The sequence below is a fragment of the Mus caroli genome, unplaced genomic scaffold (genome assembly GCF_978045245.1).
Source record: "Mus caroli unplaced genomic scaffold, Mus_caroli_1 scaffold_18, whole genome shotgun sequence".
In the NCBI taxonomy this organism is placed as follows: domain Eukaryota; kingdom Metazoa; phylum Chordata; class Mammalia; order Rodentia; family Muridae; genus Mus; species Mus caroli.
In genome coordinates, this window is record NW_028227273.1 from 14,145,464 (window position 1) to 14,170,226 (window position 24,763).

General features: G+C 45.3%; 1 protein-coding gene across 5 annotated transcripts in view; it reads left to right on the plus strand.

Moving 5' to 3' along the window:
- The first annotated feature begins 2,293 nt into the window (after positions 1-2,293).
- Positions 2,294-24,763, plus strand: part of Map4k3 (mitogen-activated protein kinase kinase kinase kinase 3) — a 156,327-nt gene continuing 133,857 nt past the window's right edge. For all 5 annotated transcript variants that reach the window (XM_085833253.1, XM_021186158.3, XM_085833254.1 and 2 more), the window contains exon 1: positions 2,294-2,666. In XM_085833253.1, coding sequence (XP_085689379.1) covers positions 2,571-2,666 — 96 coding nt within the window. In that variant the 5' untranslated portion in view covers positions 2,294-2,570. The remainder of the gene's footprint in view (positions 2,667-24,763) is intronic.

The following is a 24,763-nucleotide window of genomic DNA, read 5'->3' on the forward strand; positions in this document are numbered from 1 at the left end:
TGTGTTATGGAAACAGAACAGACTGCTGGCTAGGGACCTAGCCTTTGCTATTAAGCAGCCTCTGTGACAGCTGAGCTTTCTTATGTGACCTTGAGTAGCTTAATTAGCCTGGGATGTTATAAAAAGGAGATAATACGCTCTCAGCTATCAGGCTGCTCTGTGAATTAAATGAGATAATATGTGGAAAGTTCTTGGCTCCTCGTAAGCACTCAGTACTGGAAGATACTGTTTCTTTCATGTTGTGAACTTCCACTCACCATATTAATCTACTGATAAGGTGAACGCCTCTACGCAAGCAACAGTAAATCTAAGAGTGAAACCAAGACGGTTTCTAAGAATGTTTCTAATCACAGAAGTGGGAAGCCCTTTCTCTCATTCAAAGCAAGTGTCTGATCATGAGTGATAACTTGTAGCCAAGTAGAGGCCAGGTAGATTGGGGGAAGGGTAAGAGAGCACTGTATTTACCTGTATGGATAGATCCAAAGGAACAAATTATTTTTATTCCTTGTGAGCAGTTAATTACAAAAGACCTTTTTATTTATGGCCTAACCCATATGGCAAATTGAGCCCTTACAAGAAAATCTGTCTCTCTGGAAAAGAAAAAAGAAAAAAGAAGCAGTTAAGCCCTGCCAAAATGGAACAAACAAAACGTGAAAGCCCGTTCCAACCCCAGTGAAATGTCCTTTCCCTTTGAAAGAAGCCTATTAGTGATGCAAACACTCGGTTATCTGCAGAGATGATAATCCCAGCAAACAAAACAGTGAAACCATTAGAACTTTCTGGTGCAAGCCATTCAGTCCTGGAAACTTGGCTTTTTTTTTTTTTTTTTTCTCCAGAAAAGGGCAGAGAAAGCAAGCAGAGCAGGTCCTGCTTTGAGAGACTTCCATTTCCTTATCTGAATCCAGAATTATCTGCCTGTTTAGCCTAAAGAAGACAAACAGTTCTCCGCCCACAGCACAGGCAGAAGGCAGGCCTGCTCCTCAGCCCCTGCAAGTGCCTTCCACTGGGAGGAAGAAGCGGGGAAAACCATGCCTCGTCCCAAGGAGCTCAAGATAGCACAGCCTTAAGGTTTATCCTCAATTAATCCTGTGACGTGCACTCCTGGGGCAGAATTGCAACCCTGTCACAATCTGATGCTTTGGGATAACTAAACACCGTACAATTGGGAGGCTGTGTATGTGGTACAGAAGGGGGCCGTTTCCCAACAGCTTTTAGTCAATTACTCCAGTAAACACACCCGTCCCGACTCTGAAGTCAAGGGTGCCGTTGCACTTGCAGGGGTGCCCCAGCTCAGCTTCCCAAGTGCTTGGATGACACCACGTATGGTTTGGAGCACACAATTTGGGAATTTAGTCAGTAGGTAAGTTTACTGTAAGTAACATGATAGAAAGGTTTTAAGGTTTGATGAGACCAAGTTTCTGAGAAGGAATCAGGCATTAAGGCACATTAGTCTTTAGGTGTGGTCCCTAAAGAGATTAGAAAAGCATTTTTGAAGCAAAATATCCAACAGAACGCCGGAGCGGTCCTCACTGACTCGGCTACAGCTTTTGGAAATGCGTAGTAGTTAAGTTTACTGAGAACCCAACATGACCCTTCCATTGCCTAAGTTCTTTCTTAGATAACTTTTAGCAGTCTGGACGTAATGCTGGCTATCTGGATCTTGTGCTGGGTGGAGCTCTGGGCAGGTAAAGTCGCGGCTACGTAGTTTCCGGGTGGTCACGTGTTTACATTTCAGGTGTGGGAATAGATCCCTGTCCAGACCACACCCTCTGCAACCACCCTCGTCTCAGGGTTGTCAGACAGCTTGCGAAGTCCCCGCCCCGGGCTTTGAAAAATCCAGCCTTCTCCCTGGACAGAGGTCAATCACGGCTTTGGTTCTGCACGGCTTCCCGCCCACTCCCTCCACGGATTTCTCCCCGCCCCTTGTTCTCTCTGCACCCCTGTCAAGCCAACCCCAAGAGCCCAAGTGTCACTGTCCCCCGAGGGTCTTTCTCACCTTTCTGATGGGGACCTCCTCCCCTAAACCTAGAAGAAAGGGTCGGGGCTCTCGGTTGTACTTGCTCTTAGAAAGTTGGGGAATACCGTCTTGTGCGTGGCAACTACTACCTGCTGGGGCTGGGGCCACAAGCAGCGAGTCCAACTTTGTTACCCAGAGTCTGGCGCGTCCCGCGCGTCCCAACCGGGCGCGCGAGCCGGGGGCGCGCAGGGCCCGCCGGGAGCGCGCGGCCTCCGGGATGGCGGCTGCGCAGTGGCGAGCGGGGCCGGGAACCGGAGGGAGGGCGTGCGGGCGGGCGGAGCGGAGCGGCGGGCGGAAGCCATGTTGGAGCTGCACCCCGAGCGAGGGGCTGCGGGCGCGCTCCTCTCCTGGTGGGTGTGACCCGGCTCGGCGCGGCGGCGGGGGGCGGGGACGCCGGGCGGCTCGTCGTGGTCGGCGGCGGCCGCGGCGTGCAGCCGGGCGATTGTGACCGGCGGCGGAGCCGGGCCGGCCGCGGGCGCTCCCTCCGTGCGGCCCCCGTGAGCGCCCCCCCTCCCCGGGCCGGGAGGGAGGCGGGGGGCACCCGGGGCCCGCCATGAACCCGGGCTTCGATCTGTCCCGCCGGAACCCGCAGGAGGACTTCGAGCTGATCCAGCGCATCGGCAGCGGCACCTACGGCGACGTCTACAAGGTGAGGGCAGGGGCGGCCGAGCCGGGGCCTGCGCCGCGGGGGACGGAACAAAGAGGCAGGCGTGGGGACCTCAGCCCTCGGCGTCCTCGCCGGAGCTGTGCCCCGGACGCACGGATCTCTGACCCCCCCCACCCCAGGCTCTCCTGCGTGCAGTCCCGGGAAGGGCTGCGGCCGGAGCCGCTGCGTTCCTGGGAGGGTGGAGCGGGGCTGGACGCTTGTTGCCTGGGCAGGGTCTAGGTGTCGAACCCCGGTGCTGGGGCTTGGCGTTTGACAAACCTACGTGCCTCTCCGGGACCTGGGATCATAGGCCCCGGTGGCTGGCAGCTACTGTCCGCCCGGGCCTGCTGGATCTGCCCTAACGCTGGGCAGCCTCCATCGACAGCTTAGCCTTTAGCCTCTTAACATCTGCCCGTGCTTTAGCCTTTAGCCTCTTAACATCTGCTTGTCAGTTCCTTGTAATTTTCCAAGTAGTCATGTTTTGTAAAAAGAGAGGGGTTTTTGGAGGCAAGACAGCAACTTCGGGTTTTTGGTTTTTTTCCTCCAAAAAGAATTGGATAGTGGTGCTTTTTTTTTTTTTTTTGTCAGTGACACATAGGAATCAGATATTTTTCCTTTTCTTTTTCTTTCTTTTGTGTGTGTGCGTGTGAATCGAGTATCTAGGGAGAGTATTGGTTTGACAAGGTTAGAATTCAGAGCTCCTTAGCAGGACAGAGTTTCTGTTGCAGAGGGATCACTTCTAAATGTGGGAGGATAAATCGTTCTTCCCTGGCCAGCAAAACTCTTGGCCTCGCGGAGTCTGCCAAGAAGGGAGGCGGATAGTGCCAAAGGTGGCAGCAGTCTTGATTTAGTTGCCTATCTACTTACATGGTAACTGAAGTTGGGCTCCTGTTTTCCAGAACACCTGAGGATGCCCAGAGTATGACTTTGGAAAGTTTAGTTTTCACTTTATTCTTGCCCACGCTAAAGCAATGGGCTTTTTATTCTTGCCTCGATGGAAGCCAATACCTCAGGTCTTTTGTGAGTGATCTACTTGGCTTTTGTGAATGATCACATAGCACCACACTTTCCTCTATTGACAAAGGTGTGTGGAGCATAACTCCAGTGTATAACTTAGCAGCCACGTGTTGATGAACTAAAGACAGGAATGGACCCAGATTTATTTGAAGTCTTTTTTTTTTTTTTTTCTCCTGGACAAGAACAGCATTAAACAGCAGTTTCACTTCATTCCAGTTGTATTCTGTGTAGCGAGGACGTCAAGGGTCTGGCAAAGGTTGCTAGCACAGAACAAGAGGGCTGGGTTTGTCCCCCCTCCAGTCTGGCAGCTTCTAGCCAAGATCTGGAAGATGATAAGGCCCTGCTCAGGGCAATGATGAGAGGGGACGAAGCCACATAGAGGGATTGTGATCCGAAGGCCACAGACACCAGTGTGAAGCTGAGAAAGATGGAACCTGAGCAGCCATAGGGATCCTGGATGTGGACTGTGGTTCCTATAGACCTTCTAGCTGTGGGACTTAAGGGAGTCCTGCCAGGGAGGTGAAATTAGATATGGATTTTCCCTTTCTTTCTTAAAAGTGTGTGTGTGTGTGTGTGTTCACACAGAGATGTCCCTGGAGGCCAGAAGAGGGCATCAGATCTCTTAGAGCTGAATTTGCAGGCAGTTGAGAGCCGTCTGACATGGGTGCTGGGAACCAAGTTGGAGTCATGGAAGAACAGCCCGAGCTCACAGCTGCTGAGCTGTCTTTCCAGGCCCCATTTCTTTTTTTCCTTTTTGTTGTATTTTTTTTTAGTATACAGGATTTTGCTATGTATCTCAGACTGACCCGAAAGTCATAATCCTCCACCAGTGTCCCCTGAGTGGGAGAGGTGTAGACACGCCTGACTGCATCCAATTTAGATTTGGACTTCCGGGCTGAGGCTCAGGCTTGCTTGAGTTAGATCTGCAGAACACACGAAAAGTGTAATGAGGATACGGACTTCAGAGTTGTCCTCTGGCCTCCACAGGTGTTAGATGACATGTATCACACACACACACACACACACACACACACACACACACACGCGCACATGAATATTCGGACTTTAAAAAGTTTCCTATCATGATGTCCAGATTGTAGTGGAGGGAGGGAGCAGTTAGGAGGCTTGGGGTATTCCTGGGAATAATAGTGGTCTTGACTAAGACGGTAGAAATATACCCTAATCCAAGAGCTAGAAACTGGGGGAACTCTGATTATTATAGTAGATGAAAAGTTAAATTTTCTGTCTCATAAGTGTCAGTGTGTACAGTTAAGTTTTGGCACACGTGCCTCTGTGTGTGTGTGTGCGCGCGCATGTTTTTCTAGTTCTTGAGAGAGGTCTCATGTTGCCCAGACTGACTTGCAAGTGGTGATATAGCCAAGAACGATGTTTTGCTGAGGTTATAGGTAGGTTCCTGATAGGAATAATTAGCCATGTGTTTACTATATTTAAAAACAAACCTAAACAACAGCAAAACCAAGAAGACAGCTTGGTAGCACATGCCTGTAATCTCAGCCCTTGGGAAGCTAAGGCAGGAGAATGCTGGTTCAGGGCCAGCCTGGCCTACGTGGTATGAGTAATAGAATAAGACTGCCTCAAAGCAAACTCCTTAAATATAGGTGGTAACTTACCTGATTAAAAAGAAAAAAATTAAAGTCTGTAATTCTTCTATCTGAATGTGACAGAAGTCTGGCAAGTTGATGAATCTTGTCAGCCATTAATGCTGGAGTAGCTAACATTTCTGGGGTTCTTGCTATCTGGCACATACTTACTGAAAGTTTCCTCCCTCCTCCTACAACTGTCTTGTGAGGCAGGTGCAGTTGAAGAAGCAGGTATAGGGAGGTTTAAATAACTTTCTAAAGTTGGTAGATGGCAGAGGTAAAAGCTGACTAGTTTGTAGGCTGGGTTCTCCATCAGTGGGAGGCACTGTTTCTGTAAACATGGGCTGGGACAGATTGTCATGCTGAATTTCCCAGGGAGGAAACTGAGGCACGCTTGCCTTGGGCATTTGGACTGTCGCACTTCTGAGTTTTGAGTGGCTCTTTTGGCCGCTCCTTCCTTGATTGTGTAGCCGGCCAGTGCACATCAGACATGAGAAGCTCGATTCTGGCCAGACTCATCACCAGAGACCCTGGTGATGTCTCTGTCCCTGAGAGTCACTGTATGGTGTCTGCATCACACCTCCTGCTGCTTCATCGCCCAGAGCTGAACCTGCCTTCCTTTTTACAGCCAAGTCATGCTGTTAAGACACACCTTTTCCACATGTGTTTGCTGTTCGATGTTTCTGACACGCATGCTCCTGATGAGCTGGAGAAAAGTGATTCTTGTTTGTAAAAGCCAGTGTATGAGCGCTGCTCCTTAAGCTGTCAGTGAGTAGGTGCTAAAAATGGAATGGGTCTATTAAGTAAGTAAGTTAGTCCTAATTATAGTAATTCTTGGAAGGTTGGTGTTTCAAGGGATTTTTATTTTGAAAACTCTCCACCCACTGCAGTGACACAGTTACTGTATTTGTAGCTTGGTTATAGAGCGCTGATCTGGGATGTTGAGGATCTGGGATCCAGCAGCTATGCAGCTTGTAAAACATACTTAGCATCACAGGACTACCTTGTCTGGGACTGTTCTTGCCCTCATAGGTCCTTTCAGTTGGTGCTAAGTGAACGACTTGAGTTTTACCCCCCCCCCATAAGTTTTTCCCCTTTCTTTTCTTTTTCGTTTATTCCTCCCTCCCTTCCTGCCAGTGTGATCCATTTCATCGACACTGTCGGAGAGTACTTGAATATACACTTTTAAAAAGAGAACTGTGCCCAGTCTTTATCAGCCATTGAACATTTGTACAAGGGTTACCTGGGTACTGTGAGACAGACACATGAAGCTATGATTGGGCCCCGAGAGGATCATGAAGTACTCTGAAATTAAGAAACTTTATGTTGTGTGTGTTTGTTCTTTATTTTGCATGTGGAATGGCTCGGCAAGCATGCCTAGTCGTGGGCCCCATTTGACTCAGGAGAGTATGAATGCAGCCCAAACTCAAAATCATATATTTACCTAATAGGTGAGGGGGTGAGGGGGGGAATAGAGAGAGAGATTTTTAGTTCAATTCCATGGTTCTTAAGTGTGAACCTTTTAGATGAATATGCTGCATCACATGTTAAAAGGTAACATGGATGTAATGTAAACATTCTTTATGTTCTCCTCGGTGAGAATGTAGTGAGCATAAATTTGTCATTGGAAGACTGTATTGGAGAAATTGGAAAGTTTTATATAGTTCATACTGTCCACATATAATATCTGCATGTGTTGTACTGACTTTTCATACACAGGACACTTTTCCAGTTTAGTTTAAATTATTCCTAAAGTCTTTGCTTTTCCAGGTTTATTTCAGGAAACCCATTATGTAGTCTCGTTGCTGTCCCCAGCTCTAGCCAAACCCTGTGTTCTCTGGAGTTCTGTCCCTTTTCCTTGCACTGATCTTGTCGCCCACTAGGCGGGCCTTAGTGTGCTATGGCCAGAGTCCTTGGAGTCATCCCAGGTTCTAGATGAAATTCTCAGGCATTAGTCACAGCTCGTACACAGGTGATCTCTAAGCATTGGTGGACGCTTTAGGGAAAGCTACACCGTGGGTTTATTAAAGACACAAGAGAGATCAGCGGGTGAAAAGAGCTTTCTCTAAAGCTTCACAGTCTGCAGTTGATGCCAAATAGTGGTGGAAGGAGGAACCTGACTCCATAGAGCTGCCCTTTGACCCCCCACAAGCATGCCTTACAAAAACAACAACAGCAACAACAACGACGACAGTAAACGGTTAGAAGTCCTGTGTTAAGCCTGCCAAACTCTGTGACCCAGCAAACTTCAAGCTTAGCTTGGTTATGGTGCTCCTTGAACTTCTCCTTGAACTAGTGTTACTTTGGAAATGTTGACAATATATTATTTTTAATCTACGTATGTTTGAAAGTCATTGTCTCAGAAGTAAAGGCTATAGTGTAGTTAAGCTCCAAAGCCCCACTTATGTGGCCGTCTATATCATAGATTTGAAATAGATGGGAAATTGGGCAGGAGAAAACATTGAGACATAGGGTAATAGAGTCAGAAAATCAATGTGTAGTATTTAGAGAAATGTGTGTTAGCTTCCTTGTGACTACGTCTTTATAGGTATCCAGATGTCAACAAAGACTGGTTTTCCCATTATAGTTAGCATTCACCACAATAAAGCTTTGTAAAGCTCTCGGGGTTTTGCTGGTAGATTGTTTGTTCACTTGTTGTTCTTGAGGCAGGTACTCTCTTAGCCATAGCTGCCTCCGGTGTACTAGGACTGCAGGCTCTGCTACCACATCTGGTGGAACTGTTGTTAATTCTCACTTCTGATGGAGAATGAAGACTCGAAGCACTCGAGAACAGCTGGGCTATAGCTGGCTGGGTTCCTGCTCACATCTACTTGTGTGGACAGCAAAGCCTACCACAATAGTTCTCATCTTGTGGGTTGTGACCTCCTTTGTGGGGGATGTCTAATGACCCTCTTATGGAGTCACCTACGACCATCAGAAAACACAGATAATTACATTGCAATTCCTAGCAGTTTGCCTTCAATCTTGTCTCATGTAGTGTCTGTAAATGCCCATCAACTACATGGTTTGTATTGAGATGAGTGATTGGTCAATTGTCTTGTGAGAAAGGATTGGACAGCCACCATACACTGAACAGCTCTGATACAAAGCTGACATAGTAGGAACAGCGAGCGAGTGGTAAAAACGGCAGGGTTTGGCACATAGCATTTATAGGAAAGTAAAGCATGTGTCCACTTTTAGTTATCAAAGTTCGAGACCAAAACCTTCCTGGTTTCCTCATTCAAGATTCCCTCGATGCCTCAGACTCTCCACAGCTGAGCTGTCTGTATCACCACGGCAACCTAAAGAGCAGGTTCTAGAGCCAGGCTCCCTGTGTAATCACCCACTGACCCCCGGCTCCTCAGTGTGCCGGTGATGCCTGCGAAGGTGTTAGGACTGTCATGGCCAATTGCTGCTAGTGTGACTACATCTTTTGTTCTGCTACCCTCACACTCATCTTTGTTTCTTCTGTACTTCCTGTCTCTACTTAGACTCTCTGCCTCCTTTCCTGGCGTCTAGATGGATTGTCTTTCCATTTCCAGCATGTCTCAGGGCATGTGGTTAGTATAATAGAAAAATGTACTTGCAAGTTCTAATATCACTTTTAATAAGTGTGTCTGTGACCCTCCACCCACTGTCTGTCTGTCTTTCTGGAATATTTGTGGGGAGGAGCTTCATTAGAAATACAAGTAAGTTAGAATTAAACAATTTGCCACCAAAAGTGGATGCATATTTATAATGAGAAAAGATATTCCAACAAAGTATTATCAACTAACTTAGAGGAAGGACCCTTTCTCCTGGGGTTTAAGCCTCTGATGAGAATGCTCATGTAAAATGTTCCTGATAGCAAGCTGGCACTGTGCACACAGACCACTCCGTGTGCCCCAGCAGCTCTCAGCAGCCAGAGAAGCCGTTCAAGCACCAGGCTCTCTTTTGGTTACATTTGTAGAGAATTCAGCTCTCCTCATTTTTTCTGAGTTTCTCATTATTGCATGTGTCACTACCTGTCATGTCTTACCAGAGTGTAAATCCAGAGTGATTTTGCTTGATTCAGTGCTGTATCTTGAGGGCCTAGAAGAGTGACTGATAGTAGAGTCTCGAGGACTATCTGGAATGAAGAAGATGGCAACACAGGAGAGTGGCAGCTATGTGGGTGGAGGACAGACCATAGTTTCCGACGGGCAGGGCTTACAGCACAGTACTGCTGGGCCAGTCCTAAGGCTCTGGCATTAGTGGGCACAGAATGTAAAGTTGGGCATTCGGATCTGAAGGCCTAAGCAAGGCTCAGAATTAAATGCACGAGAAGTCACTGTTGTTTTATGCTGAAGATTTAATGGCTATAAGTGGGTTTGATAACCCCCTAACCCAACAGTCTAAATTACAAAATAGTCCTAAATCAAAACATTGTAGTGCTGACTGATGTCCAGTGGGAGATTCAGTCCTGGTCTCAGCAGCCCTGACACAGGTATGCTGAGAAAGCATTAGTAGCATTCTCCTAAGCAGTCTGAGCAGGGCGCATGAAGCAGGTGAACTTCACCTTTAGACTTGGTCCTGAACCCAGATCTCACTGTGCATATGTGATAGCTAAGTGTTTGGAGAAATCAGGAAAGAGTTTGGTTCAAAGTACTTGCTAAGGTCTCGCCTCTAATAAGTGCACCGCGAGGCTCTTCTTCAAATGGTGCTGTTTGAAAATACGATTGCATTTTTAGGAAAAGGACTTTGCTCAGCAATAGGAAAAAAAAAACCCTTAAATTCAAGAAATGGAATTGTGTTTTCTTTTTGCTGTTTGGTTTTTACAGTTCTTTTTTATAATCTGGAAGAGGCTGTGTTTCTGTTGCAACTACCTCAACCGGAGATTCTAGATTAGGGTTCCCAGTGCAACAGTGCTGGCTGCCTTTGTCCTGTAACTATGTGATGGTTTTCAGTAAGACATTCTTGTTGTTATTGATGCTTAAACTCTTCTTAGGAATTTGAAGTAGTAAGTTTTTTGTTTTGTTTTGTTTTGTTTTGTTTTCTGTGTAAATCTTCCACCTGTCTTTGCCTGAACACTCTCTTGGCTGCTTATAGGTTAAAAGATACATGCTTAAACCTAATTCTCAAGGCTCAGTGGTCCCAAAGGACCAGTAAGATTTCGGTAGCGTGGAGGAGGCAGGGAAGAGAGTGGGCAGCCATCCAGGTGAAGTGTAATGATGGGTAAAGGTCTGAGACCTAAGGGAGAGATTGACAAGCATGGAAGGCATGCGAGGTGGAATATGGAAGAAAGGATTTGCTGGATAAAGCAGGGCCAGACCTGTTGAAAGCCAGGGGATGTGGGTTAGAGACAATAGCATGGGCTCCAGGAGGGAGCTCAGAAGGCTTTCCTGTGGGAGTAATGGTGCTAGAAGTGTCCTGTAGTATTCTGACAGTCACAACAGTGGATCTGAGGGGAAGGGCAAAAACACTTGCCAGAGACACACACACACACTGACATTGTGGATGTTAGTGACAGCCATTGCTCTTCACCACAGTAACAAATATATCTGCGAAATAAAAACACTGCTAGTAATAAACCGGTCATATTAGAATAAATCACATTTTAATGAAAAATAACTTTTCTAAACAAAAAATCGAATGAGGGTGGCCTTGCTGTTGTTTTGAAATGTGTTTACTCTCTGTTTAAAGAGACCAGAGTCTCAGTTCTACTTTTCTAGCCTGTGGCAATGTTTGGCTGAAATACATGAAGAAGATCTGGCCTCACAAATATGGAGTTGGAGAAGAGATAGAGATTTTAGGTATTTGTGGCTATTCTTCTCTGATTGCCTGCCTCTTGAGAAGTGGTGACTTCTTTAGGATTAATTGCATGTGGAGCTAGAGTGGGGGCCAGTCTGCTTGCTGTCATGGTCCAGTTGCCAACCCAACACTCCAGCTCTGTCATCCCTGCATGATTGTGCATCATCGTGCTTTGGCCATTTGGAAAAATGCAGGTTTCCTATGTTATCTGGGTCTTCTTCAAATTCCCCAAACAGGCTTTTTATGTTCTCAAATTAGAAAGGTCTTGAACTGTGTTTCCCCGGAGTCTGATTCTGCTTAAAGTGCTAGCTGGATGTATGGCTGCCACAAATGCTGTCTATCAATTGTTTTATTGATGTGACAGATACATTTAATTCATTTTCAAGAAAATGTCTGTAATATACCCAGTCATGAGCAACCCAGGTTATCTGTAGTCATTTTGAGTAAACCTGACATGCCGTGGAGAAGTGGCTAGCTTGGCTTGCAACCCGGGCGAGGAAGAGCTGTGTGGTACTGCAGGTGTGTCTCGTGTATCACATAATGTCATCACATAGGATATGAGATGGCATGTTACAGGGTCAAGATTTAATGAAAATAGTTAATGTCGTACTCCAACAAAGACACGCGTTGGTAAAAACAAGTTTCCCCCTCTGAATCTGGGGCAGTGAAGAACACATGAGTGCTAGTTACTGTGTGTCTACTTCCTTGGTTTGTGCCAAGGCTTAGTCATGGTGGCAAATAGCACTTTTTGTATTGTTCTGAAAATAGTTTTGACTTCCTGGACCAAAAAGAATCTCAGGAAGTTTCAGGGATCCTGGGACTGTGCTCCAAGGTTATCTGAAGAAAGCTAGGGATAAGTGTTTAAGCCTTGTCACTATAACAAAACGCCTGAGAAAACCAGCTTAATGAAAAAGAAGGCTTAAGCGTGGCTCATAGCTTAAAAGGTTTCCATGCCTGGGCACTCAGCCTGGTTCCTCTGGGCCTGTGGAGGTGCAGTCTATCTATCGTGGCTGTGGTAGTGTGTGATAGGAGCCACCAAAGCAGCTCAGAGGCAAGGAGTAGCAGGAAGCCACTGGGCCACAGTCCCTTTGAAGGCTTTGTACAAGGACTGAGGAAATCAGTTTCTTTTGAGGACTGAAGCATTATTAGGAAGACATGTAAAGCCCCTACCTCTTTTCAAAGTACTACAGATTCAGATAGCAATGTCTAAAAGGATTAGTGGACCAGCATATATATCTTATAAAAATTAAACAATAAGAAAAAATAATATTTTAAAATAGATAAATACTTTTAATGTGGCGATATATTTTCTTCCAGTTTTTAGACACAATTATTTTACAAATTTGTTTACTATTGTATATTTTAAAAAATTACAGAGGGCTGGAGAGATGGCTCATCGGGTAAGAGCAGGCACTGCTCTGGCAGATTCCCAGGTTCAGTTCCAGGACCACATCAGGCCGTAGTTTGTCATCTCCGGTCCTGCTTCCGGGTGATCTCACACTCTGGGCACCCAGGGCACCTGCATGTGCACGGCACACGTAAATAGGCAGGCACCCTAAGTAAATACATAGATGACTCTTTTAAAACTTACAGTGAAATACAGATTATATGTTTCAGTTATGTGGTCCTTGACAATATATACAGCTGTATGACCCAGTTTCTTAGTAAGACGGATGGTTCCATACATTTCAGTACATTTCAGGAAGTCCCCTCTTTTGCTCCCCGGCTGAACCACACAGTGGTGCTGCCCCACTTCATCCCATCGTCACTCTTGTGATTTCTGTCACTGTGAAGTGTCTTCTGAACTGAGTGTGCGTGGATCACAGATGAGTGCTTGGCAGCTGGGGAACCACCTAGCTGCACACACTGGACCCTTGCAGGCTTGCCCTCCTCTGCTGGTGTGCACTGTACTTTCATGGCTCCTTCACTGTCGTGGTCACTGTAGTTTTGAAAGTTGAAATCAGATAATGTATGTCTTCTAGCATTGTTATGTTTTTCACAATTGACTTTTCTATTTACAGCCTGGGCTTTTTTATACATATTTTAGGATTAGTTTTCAACATAAATACAGATGCTTGCTGGAATTTTTTTTAAATTAACAATGATTGTAAACTTTGGAATGTGGCAAGAAGTATAGAGCAGTCTCGGGGTGCAGAACTCAACCATCCTAATGGTCAGATCCTATCTGCACAGCTGACTACCGCTCAGGCTGCTTTTACCAGCTTGGGCTTGCACTCATTAAAAAAAAAATCTTTGAGAATCATTATCGTTTTGCAGTATTTTATCACATACATAGCCAGCTGGGATTTTGATTGGAGTTGTATGGGATCTGCAGATCAATTTATGAAGAATTAAGGTCTTACCAACATTGAATCTTCTCATCTCTGGGTGTAATATATCTATTTATTTAGATCTTTTAAAGACCACATCAATATTTTTTGTTTTTTAAAAATTCATAATTTCATAAATTCATTTATCCCTAGCTTATTCTGCCGATACTACAGCAAAAAGGTAATCATGGGATACCCAACGCAGCACATCAACCATTTTTGTGAGCCACGTTTTTATGTCTTACGAGAGTCTTCACTGTGCTAGTGATAGCTGACCTCCCAACCTTGTTCAGTTTTAACCCAGAGCATATGGACTCCTCTTAAGAAATGAGGAGACTAGAAAAATGACTATTTAAGCAAACCTACTTCAGTAATGTCAAAGATGAAAACAATGGCCTTATACCCCCAGCTTATTTTTATAAGTGAGATATTGTTATATTTATATGTGAACATTCTGCAGAATGCATCTTCTTTGACTTTAGAAGGAAAAATGCACTTGAAGGTTGTTTCATATTGACAGGAAAAGCAAGCAGAGAGCAGCACTGGGTTGTTTAGAAGAGCTCACCATGTTCCTTTCTGATATCCAGCAGTTTATGCTCTAATGGAAGGAAACAGGCTACGGACAGAGAGCACAGCTAAGCAGCCTTCCTAAGGTAGAAGTTGAACACTTCAGGGTAACAATGAGGCTTTAGACGAGAAATTTAAGACTTCCTGGAAACACTGATCTTGCTTTAGTGCTTAAAGAAAAATTGGGTCTCTATGTAAAGAATCCCTAGGTCACTCAGAAGGATGTGTGGGCTGGGTAGAGTTGGTAAATTGTTTGTTTGCCAAGTGAGCATGAGGGTCTGAGTTCAGATTCCTCCAGTACCCACACAAAGCCAAGTGCAGTGGCGCACGCCTGTGAGCCAGTGTTGGGCAGGCTGAGATAGAGGATCCCTGGGGCTGGGAGGCCAGTCGGTCTAACCCAGTCAGGGAGCTCTGCAGTGATAGACCCTGTCTCAAAAAGCTGAGGGCAAGAGCGACCGAGGGAGACATACATGCACATGCGATATAAACATATGTATACATATACTGCACACACAGTCACTCCTGTGGGATTGAAGTGGACAGAAATAATCAGTAACTTTTCTTAGTCATAGGCATATGGGGAAATGAGATAGATGATGCTTCAGAAATCTAAGATGCAGGTGAGTACCACTTTAGAATTTGCAGGGCTTGTCAGATGGCTTAGCAGGTAAAGGCTTGTATCACCAGCCTGATGACTTGACTTTGATCCCTGAAATCCCCATGGTGGAGAGAACGGGCCTCTGGCAAGCTGCCTTCCACATCCATAATCATACCACGGCATGCGCCCTCCTCCCACAGTAAATAAGTGGAATGCGTTTTTGAAAAGAACTAGGAACACATTATTTATTTTGTTGTGATTTTCATTAGTGCCAATCTTGTCTTTCTGATGTTTGGAAGCTGTTGGTTGGTATTTGGTGACATTTCTTACCAAATCTCTCCTTCCTACCCACTCAAAGGTTTTGTAGTTTTGAGGCTGCCCATAGAATGCCCGGATGCATGGTGACTCTGGATACTCCCTCTGTTCTGGTTGGCTGTGCTGTCTTACTTTGGCTCATGAATGCTGCAGGTTGCCGTGTGGACCTTTCCTGTCTACCGATGGCTGTCTCTGGTGGCCATCCTCGTGCTGGCACAGTTTCTTGGCTTGCTGACCCTCCTGGCGTCTTACTCCTTTCTGTACTACCCGCTGTTGAAGGAATGTTTGGTGGGGTTTTTTTTTTCTTTAGTTTCTAAAGTGAGGAACCATGTGAGGTAAAGGTGATTCTATCCACAAATCTCCTTCGTTTATCTTTGCTGCCTTTTTGTAGTTGCTGGGACTGAGGTTTGCAGTCAGTTGCCCTGCAGCGTCTAACGCATCTGTCTGTCTGTCTGTTCTCTGATTGACTTGGACATGTCCCCCTTCGCCATAGGTGTCCCGAGGCTTCACAGTAGTGTGTGCACTCGGAAGTGGAAGTGTGGTTCTTCTCTAAGCTTAAGTGTTTGTTTCCTCTTTCTGTTCCTGTACCTCACCTCTCTTTATTATTCTATAGCCTTTGTTTTTTCCTATATTTTAGTTTAACTTTATTATCATGTGTATGAGTGTTTTGTCTGCATATATGTCTATGGACCACGAGCTTTGTGTGCTTGCTCTTTGAGGGTTCCGGAAGGGGCTGTTCCGAGTCCCTCCCTCCACAGCTACAGGAGGTTGTGAGCTGCCATATGTGTTCTGGGACTCAAACCCAAGGCCCTGAGGAAGAGCAGCCAGTGCTCCTAACCACTGAGCCAGGCTTCATTCTCATCGCCACATATTTTGAATTATTGCTTCAACGAAGGATCCTGGAGGGACATGGTATATAGACCATTGCTTTTTACATTGTAATTATTAATGTTTCTAGAAGCTCCTTTTTTTAAAAAAAACTTTTTCAAGTCTATGTATACCTTTTGCATAATTTCTTCAATTTTGACTTTTATGTTTTGTTTTTTAAAAATTAGTCTTTAACATTTTCTTTTGAAGTGTCATTGTATAATTTTAATCTTTGGTAGGTTTAATCTTTGTACTGTGTACTGTGTTTCTGTGTACTGGCTTTTAATCATGGTAGATTTTATTTTATTTCATTTTTTCCCCCGTAAGAATCTGTGACTCAGGTTGGTGGAACACGTATGTTTGTAACAGCTTTGCCTTGCCTTCTGCAGAAACCTCTGTTCTGTTCCTGCTGAGAATGGCTTCGATGTTGGTTTTACAGTGTGGGATTTCTCAGACCTAGTGCTGTCGGGGACTGGAGCTCCAGGTCACAGTGAGCAGTAAGCTCACTACAGGATCTCACTGCATGTGCAGGCTGGGTTATATATGCATCTCAGGCTCTCAAGTGCTGGCATTGTAGACGTGTATCACAATGCCTGGCTTCATTTTAATTCTAAAAAGCCCCTTCACTCCACCCACCTCATGTTCTTAAAAACCCAAGCAGGTTAGCTACCTGTGCTTATGAGTAGCCTTTAAAAAAACCTCTGGTTTTATTGTAATAAGGGTGTGGTCTCTTCTGGGGACCTTTATTTAAGGACTCTGTTCCCTAAATATGGCCTTCTAGACTGGATTTTTTCCGCTTAGCTGGGTGACTTGGATATTCATCTCTGTGTTTTTGTGATGTGGTTTTGGGTGTTCACTTGAGTGGCTTTAATACCTCGGGCCCCTCACTTACCATGTTCATCCAACACAGCATTGGACTGGTTCATTCCGCTCTAGTCGTGCAGTTCCCACCTTGCATTAGTGTGATGCTTGTTAAAACAGATGAATAAGGTTGCAACATTGTTATTACTAACGTCCACAGTTTACCTGGGAGGGACTGTGTTACAGCACAGTTCTGTGACAGACTGTCCCTATCTTACAGAATAGTTTCACTGTCCTAAAAGTGACCAACTCATGGATTAATTTTGCCCTCCCCTCCCTCACAATCCAGTTCCTGGTCTGTATACAGGTATATAAACACACATGTGTATATTCTATATTACGCATTTTTGTATATACATTTTCCCTTCCAAGATGTCATATAACTAGAATTATCTAACATTTGGCTTTCTAGACTGGCTTCTTTCACTTAGCTATGTGACTTGGATTCATCCTTGTCTTTTTGTGACATGATAACTCATTTCTTATATTGATGATTACTAGTCCCATTCAACCTGGACGATTTACTCTTTCACCCGTTTGAAAACTATTTTCGTGCTCTCCAAGCTTTCGCATTGTAAGTAGAAATGCAATGAATAATCATATACAGGTTCTTACACAAAACTTTCATCACGCTTGAGTAACTAGCAAGGACCCAACTATTGTGGGATTGATTATATGGTAAGCCTGTCCTTAGCTTTGTAAGGAGCCGCAGTACCTTCCAGAGGGGCTGTATGCATTCCCACCAGCAGTGACTGAGAGGTCCGGTACTTGACATCTTCATCAGCACTTGGTGTTTCCCGTGTCTTGGATTTGGGCCACTCTACGGTATGCATGCTGATACCCATTTTAATGTGCAAATCCTAACATTATGAAGTATTGAACATAATTTCTACTGTATGCTTTGTTATAGCTATGTCTTTTCTGGTAAGATACCCTATCTAAAGCTTTTTAGAAATTTAATTGTGAGCCAGGCATGGACTTAAGTCTACATTTTAAGATTATATCATAATCTTAGCACTCAGTAGATTGAAGCAGGAAGATTTCAACTTGCAGGCCAGTTTGGGCTTACATAGCAAAACCCCATTTCAAATAAACAATAAAAAATTGGATTGCTTGCTTTTGCTTTGCTGTTGTTAATTTTAAGAGTTTAATTTTGGGTCCATGTCTGTTACTAAGTAGTATTTGCAAAGGTCTCCCCCTTTGTCTTGTCTTTTCATTCTCATAATGTCTATGTCAGACCCGGATTTTCTAGTATGTTATCTCTGTAGCTTTGCATTTTTATCTCTGTAATCTACTTTGAATGGAGGTATAAGATCTGGGTGTGCATTGGTGGGTGGGCCTGGTGTGAGAGTTCTAGGTCCAGAACCATTTGATGCAAAGACTCTCTCTTTGTGTAGCTTTTGTTCCTTTGTGAAGGCCAGCTGGCTGTATTGGTGTGGATCTATTTCTGGGTACATATATTAGTGTGCAACCATGTAACAAATACCAGTGACAAAGTAGCCATGCTTTGATTGAATTGATTGAATGGCTTAAGCAACAGAAAATTATTTCTGGCCAGAATTCCAGAGATGACCTCTTCATAGGGTGGTTTCTTGTGTGGAGTCTTTTGCAGGCATACAGAAGGTCCTTCTCCTGGTGTCTTTGTGTGGCAAAGGGGTAGTGATGTGGAGTTAGATGTAGCCAGACTGAGGAGGTAATGACTGGGAGAAGCCCTTGAGTTTAGTCAAGAGTGTTGTCGCTACTGCCGCCTGTGGAGTTATTTTCTTGGACTGGTTAGCACTGAATAATCAATCATTTGATGGTGATAGGAGGAGATGACACCTTCTGTAGTTGATTGCCAAGGAGTTTGGCCCTGCTGTTTCCTTCCAGTTCCAAGTTGTTTTGTCTTTCTGTTGGTCCCTAAGGTTTTTGTTGAACAATTAAACCTTACCGTCGTTGATTCCAGCTAGATCCCAAGGAGGCCAGGTAAAAGCGGTTATAGGACTTACTCATTTAATCACAGCATTAGGTAATAGGGAACATTTTTTGAATAAGTATTACATTATGTGACTCTCAGTAAACATAAACGATTCTTACAGTCCATGACCATATAAGAAAGGCTCTTTAGGGGAGAGAAGGTGAAGTTGTTTTAAAGTATGGTTTAGATTTAGTGGGTAAGCAGAACATTGTATTAGAGGTAAGCATTGCAGGTGAGGGCCCTCCCTATGAGCAGTGAGCAAGAAGGGCTTGCGCTGGTTGGTACTGGTCAGAGCGTCTTGCAGAGAGTGGATGTGAAGGGCTTGTTTGAGTATGGGTCAAACTAAAGGAAATTATTTGTTTTAGAGAATGGTGACATAAACTGAATATTAATAAGGAAAGTCATAGCAAATACATGTACTGAATACTTAACTGTGTGTCAGGTGTGACTTCATAGGTGTTCTTGCTCTAATGTGCTCCTTAAAGCTAGGGAAGGTGAAGTTGGTGACTAGAGGTCAGGTAGGCGTAAGGTCTCAATGAGAGCAAAGTTGAGCTCCGAGTGAACTTCAGGTCCTCTTTGCTGCAGATCTTAGGTTTTCTTGTGTTGAGCTAGACCAGAATACAGCTTGCCATATAGTTTGCAGGGTATAAATTAGACATGATAAAGAAAGGGACCATTGAAGATGGTTCAACAGAATTGAAGGGAGAGAGCTACTGATAGGCAGGGCCTGTTTATTTCTTAGCTCCTTGGGAGAATGGGTATAGGTGGCAGCCTCTAGTCTTTCAGATAAATTCCATGTTTCCTGGAAGGTGGCACAGCAGGCCAAGAGTTAGATCAATGACAGAGCATTGTTGTCTGATTGAGGCCCTAAGGACCTGGATGGAGAGAGAAACTAAATGAAGAAGATGTGGAGTTAGACTTCCATAGATTGAGGTATGTCTCTGGTAGAAAGCTGCCCTCTTGGGCCGTTTCTCAGGAAGTGCTGTGTGGAGTTGGAAGAGCGGTGAGATGACAGCAGAGAAGACACAGCAAGGGAGGGAAGACACATCTTTGGCCTGAGTTGTCAAGCCTTGGGCCTTTCCTAGCCTTTTTATTTTGAGCGTCCAAAGGAATTTATGACTCATGGATTGAGGTGCCCGTTGCAGTTTTATGTTTGTACCCTGTGCTGTGGGTACACCTGCTTGTGGAAGCTGTAGTGCTAGGTTTGCTATTGCAGGTCACTGTTTCCTGATCAAACAGGGAAGAGAGCGCTGCGTATCCAAGGGAAGTGAGTACAGATTGTGTATCGATGCAGTGCCTGAGGGATGGGTGCTTCACGCTTGTAGAAGGCTGTCCCCTGAACATAGCAGCCAGTAAACTCTGTCTCCTTAGGAAGAAGCTGGGACTGCTTGGGAGTAACCATGGAGCTTGGGCCTGTTGACCTCCCCTCATGAAAAGAGTGGGTCGTACCTGAGGCCTCAGCTACCCCACACTGCACACCTCATGCAGCAGCCGGGTGTGTTTCAGCCTGAATTGCTCAGAGCATAGAGTTAGACAGAGCCAGAGTCCGTAGAGGGGAGCTGAGGAGGAGGCTCCATCTGCTCGGCTCCTGCAGTCCATGCTGTGCTGAGGCTTTGCTGACCGCCCACACTGCTGTAAATGAGTTAGCCCAGTAAACTGGCTGGCTTGCAGAGCTGCGCTGCGGTTGGTGCTTGTTTAGGTCTCCTGTCTGTCTCCTCTCTCCCTTACTCCTGGGAGCCAGTTAAAGTGTGGGCAGCACAGACCCCAGAATTACGATGCTCTCTCCCCTCTCTGCTCCTTGGGGTGTTGGTTTGTTTGCTCGTTTTTGTCCCTCACCCCCATCCCAGTCCTCTGGTCCTCCCATTGCTGAGAACCGAGCAAGAGCGGAAGGCCTGCCGCAGAGCTGTGCTTGCTTTCCAGGCTGTCAGCACTGTCATTTCTCTTCCCCAGCGCTCTGCCGATTCTGAGGACTGTGGCTCTGGTTAGTGCTGGCACATAGTCCACATGCCAGGAATCCGGTAATCATGGAACATGCTTTGATTTTGGATGCAAAGATTTTTTTTTTCTTTTTCCAGTAAAACTGTGGCTACAGGAGGTTTGACAATCTATTTTTTTCTCCCAAAACCCAAAATTGAATGTTTCGGTAAATTGCTGGGCAGGGCTGCTATTTTTGCTTTTTGTTTTATTGTTTGTGTTGAGTTTCTTAAACACTTTCTGTCATATTATGAGGCAATGTTTGAATCAAACTTAGGAAATATTTCCATAACAATTTACATTATTTTTATGAAAAGTGATATAAAAGACCCTTTAGGCAATGTTTTTTATGAATAAAGTTTTGCCACTTTTGGCAGGCTTTGGGGCAGTATCAGGGAAGTAACATTTCACTTCCTGGAGTAAAGATGTATATTTTTTGCAACATTCTCTGCAAAAACTATGCATTTCAGGCACTGTACTTGATCCCAAGGTCTAGCGTGATGCGAGCTAGGCCCCTGGTCTACTGTACCCTGAGCCTCAGAACTCAGGGAAGACTTTGGTGTTTATCTGGCTAAGATTTAAAACATTAAAATTTAAATAGTTTAATTAGGATTAAGACAAGAGATTTTTTTAAAAATCTCTTTTGAATTGTACAGATTGAGTCGCATGTAAGAGATGCTCACTTTATCCGGTGCTCCCTCTCCGGGATTCTTCTTTTGTCACGTTCCCATAATACAGTCCTTACGACCGAGTCCTCACGCTGCTCCTCACTGTTGCCCTGCCCATGCCTCTCTGCCATGCTAGGGTCCCAGCTCCCATACCGATTACAGTTCACTAGCAGGTTTGGTTACATGGACTGCTCTGGCCTGTAACAGTTTTGCAGACTTTTTCTTCTCTGTGTTTTAATGACCTTGACAGATGGCAGGTAAGATGGAAGTCATGGAGCTAGGGTGCCCGCCCGCCCGGTCAGCAGGGGCTTGTCACTCACAGTGTTTACATTTGTCACCTGGCACCCAGTGTTTGCCCAGCCTGTGCATAGCTGTGATTCCAAGGGCGTGCCTTTCACACCCCTTGAAGAAAGTCTCATACTGGGGATGGGCAGTTAGGCTTCAGCCACCACTTTTAGGCCGGGGTGGGGTGGGGGGGTAACTATGTATAGCTGTGCCTTTGCCCCTGTTAATTGTATTTGTTGTTGATGCTGGGGCTGTGCCTCAGATGTCACCTATGCTAAATACATATTCCTGCTGTGCTATTTAGTCCCCAGTTTGCTTATTCAGTTTCTTTATTAGTGTGGATTGATGGCTACAGTGCACGGCTACATACTTCATTGGAATTTAACTGCATCTGTTTGTTCTCTGTCTTTTTATAGGTCCACACCATATTGTTTTTAACACATTCTGGCATTTTATTTTTTTAATATTTTTAGGCATGACAACATACTTAGGCTCATCTGTAAATGCTTTGCTGTGGCCTAGAATCAGGCGTTTCTCAATAAGCCATGGTTCTTCTTACTGGTATCAGACAACCAAGGTCTGCGAGCAATGTTAGAGCGCTTGCCTTCCTTTCATGACGCCCAGGTCTGCGTTACCCCTCCACAAAACAAGCAAGACAAAAACCTTGAAAGTTGTGCTCTGGGTCTGTTCCTTGCTGTTGGACTGCCTTGCTTCTAGGTGCTCTCTCTCAGCAGATTGTGTGTGTGTGTGTGTGTGTGTGTGTGTGTGTGTGTGTGTGTGTGTGTATGAAGTGTCTGAGCCATATAAATACAGGTACCTGTAAACTTTTTGGTTTTTTGAGACAGGGTCTTGCTATGTACACAAGACTGGCTTTGAACTTACAGAGCTCTACCTGCCTCTGCCTCCTGAGTGCTGGATTCAAAGGTGTGCTCTACCATGTCCAGCTATATAAATAGTTCTATATCCATCTCTGTGTATTTTAGCCTAACTGAGTTCATAATAGTCTCTTTATTCTAGTACCTGATGGTTCCTGCCAGCCTTCCCTTTGCTATCTGTCACCCCCATCTTCAGTAGGGAGAAACCTGGCTCCCATATTTGTTCAGTTCCAGTATACATATTCTATATATAACATACAGTTTCCATATAGTAGCTGATTTTAGTGTTAATTCATTGCTGTGAAGTGAGTACTTCATTCTAATTTACAGATAGAGGGATTTGTGGGCAATGTAAGTGACTTCCCCAAGGCCCCACAGTCAGTAAGGAAGTGCACTAGAGTTGAGCCCAGACAGCCAGACTGACGGGAGTGGGTGTGTAGACAGTGGACCTCTGCGACCTGCAGTGTTGCTTCTTGTATATATTTTTTAAAAGGTCTTTGTTTTTCTAAGGAATTGGGGGTTTGGAAACGACCTAGACAGTTCAAGATCCCCCCGGAAGTGAGGCAGAATGGCAGTTAGGAACGGTAGGCAGACAGAAGAAAACTTTTGAAGAGAGGAAAAGTGAGATTGTACTTGCAAGAACAGGAGTTTATGCTTTTGAAAATGTTCTGGAGTGAAAATATAGCCAGTGTTTCTTTTTCTCTCTCTCTCTCTGAACCATTCCACGCTGATTGCCAGATCACTGCTTCTTCCTGGTGGAAGCATGTGGCTGGCACCTTCCTCACGGATGCCTCTTCACAGCGGGAAAGGAGAAGGTCAGCACTGCAGTTAGCAAAGGCATCAGATTGGTGGCTAGTCAAAACCAAATTATTTGAAGGGATTTCGTTATTAATGTACAAGAGCCATCTTATCTATATTCTGTGTACTTGTTTAGTGTTTAGTTTTATTAGCTTTTATATAGAAGACCTTAGTCACTCTGGAGTTTGTTTTCAAACTCTGGAGTTTTGCCCCCTCCCTTCACCTCTTGCAGCATCTGACTTATATTTAATAGTTTTGTTGAGGATACAGCTCAACTCAATGAGTATAATTCAGTGTTGCATCTAAAGACCAAGTGTTGTTCATCTGTAATTCTATTTTTATATTAATTCCTCCTAATTAACACCAACAGTGACCATCATGTCTCATAGTTATGTCTGGGGTGGTGGCTCAGTGGTAGAATGCCTGATTGTGAACATTCCTAGGTCCTTACTCTGAACAGAAACTTAAAAGCAAGGGAGGGCCGGGCAGTGGTGGCGCACGCCTTTAATCCCAGCACTTGGGAGGCAGAGGCAGGCGGATTTCTGAGTTCGAGGCCAGCCTGGTCTACAAAGTGAGTTCCAGGACAGCCAGGGCTATACAGAGAAACCCTGTCTCGAAAAACCAAAAAAAAAAAAAAAAAAAAAAAAGCAAGGGAGAAGAGGGAGGGAGAGGAAAAAGGAGGGCAGGAGGGAAGAAAAGAGAGGAGGAGGAAGAGAAGGAAGGAGGAGGGAGGGAGTGACTGGACTGTGGCTCTGTTGAGTCCCCAGTGGAAGGATGCACACAGTGGAAGGGAGGATGCACACAGTGGAAGGGAGGATGCACACAGTGGAAGGGAGGATGCACACAGTGGAAGGGAGGATGCACACAGTGAAAGGGAGGATGCACACAGTGGAAGGGAGGATGCACACAGTGGAAGAGAGGATGCACACAGTGGAAGGGAGGATGCACACAGTGGAAGGGAGGATGCACACAGTGGAAGGGAGGATGCACACAGTGGAAGGGAGGATGCACACAGTGGAAGGATGCACACAGTGGAAGGGATGCACACAGTGGAAGGGAGGATGCACACAGTGGAAGGGAGGATGCACACAGTGGAAGGGAGGATGCACACAGTGGAAGGGAGGATGCACACAGTGGAAGGGAGGATGCACACAGTGGAAGGGAGGATGCACACAGTGAAAGGGAGGATGCACACAGTGGAAGGGAGGATGCACACAGTGGAAGGGAGGATGCACACAGTGGAAGGGAGGATGCACACAGTGGAAGGGAGGATGCACACAGTGGAAGGGAGGATGCACACAGTGGAAGGGAGGATGCACACAGTGGAAGGGAGGATGCACACAGTGGAAGGATGCACACAGTGGAAGGGAGGATGCACACAGTGGAAGGGAGGATGCACACAGTGGAAGGGAGGATGCACACAGTAGAAGGGAGGATGCACACAGTGGAAGGGAGGATGCACACAGTGGAAGGATGCACACAGTGGAAGGGATGCACACAGTGGAAGGGAGGATGCACACAGTGGAAGGGAGGATGCACACAGTGGAAGGGAGGATGCACACAGTGGAAGGGAGGATGCACACAGTGGAAGGGAGGATGCACACAGTGGAAGGGAGGA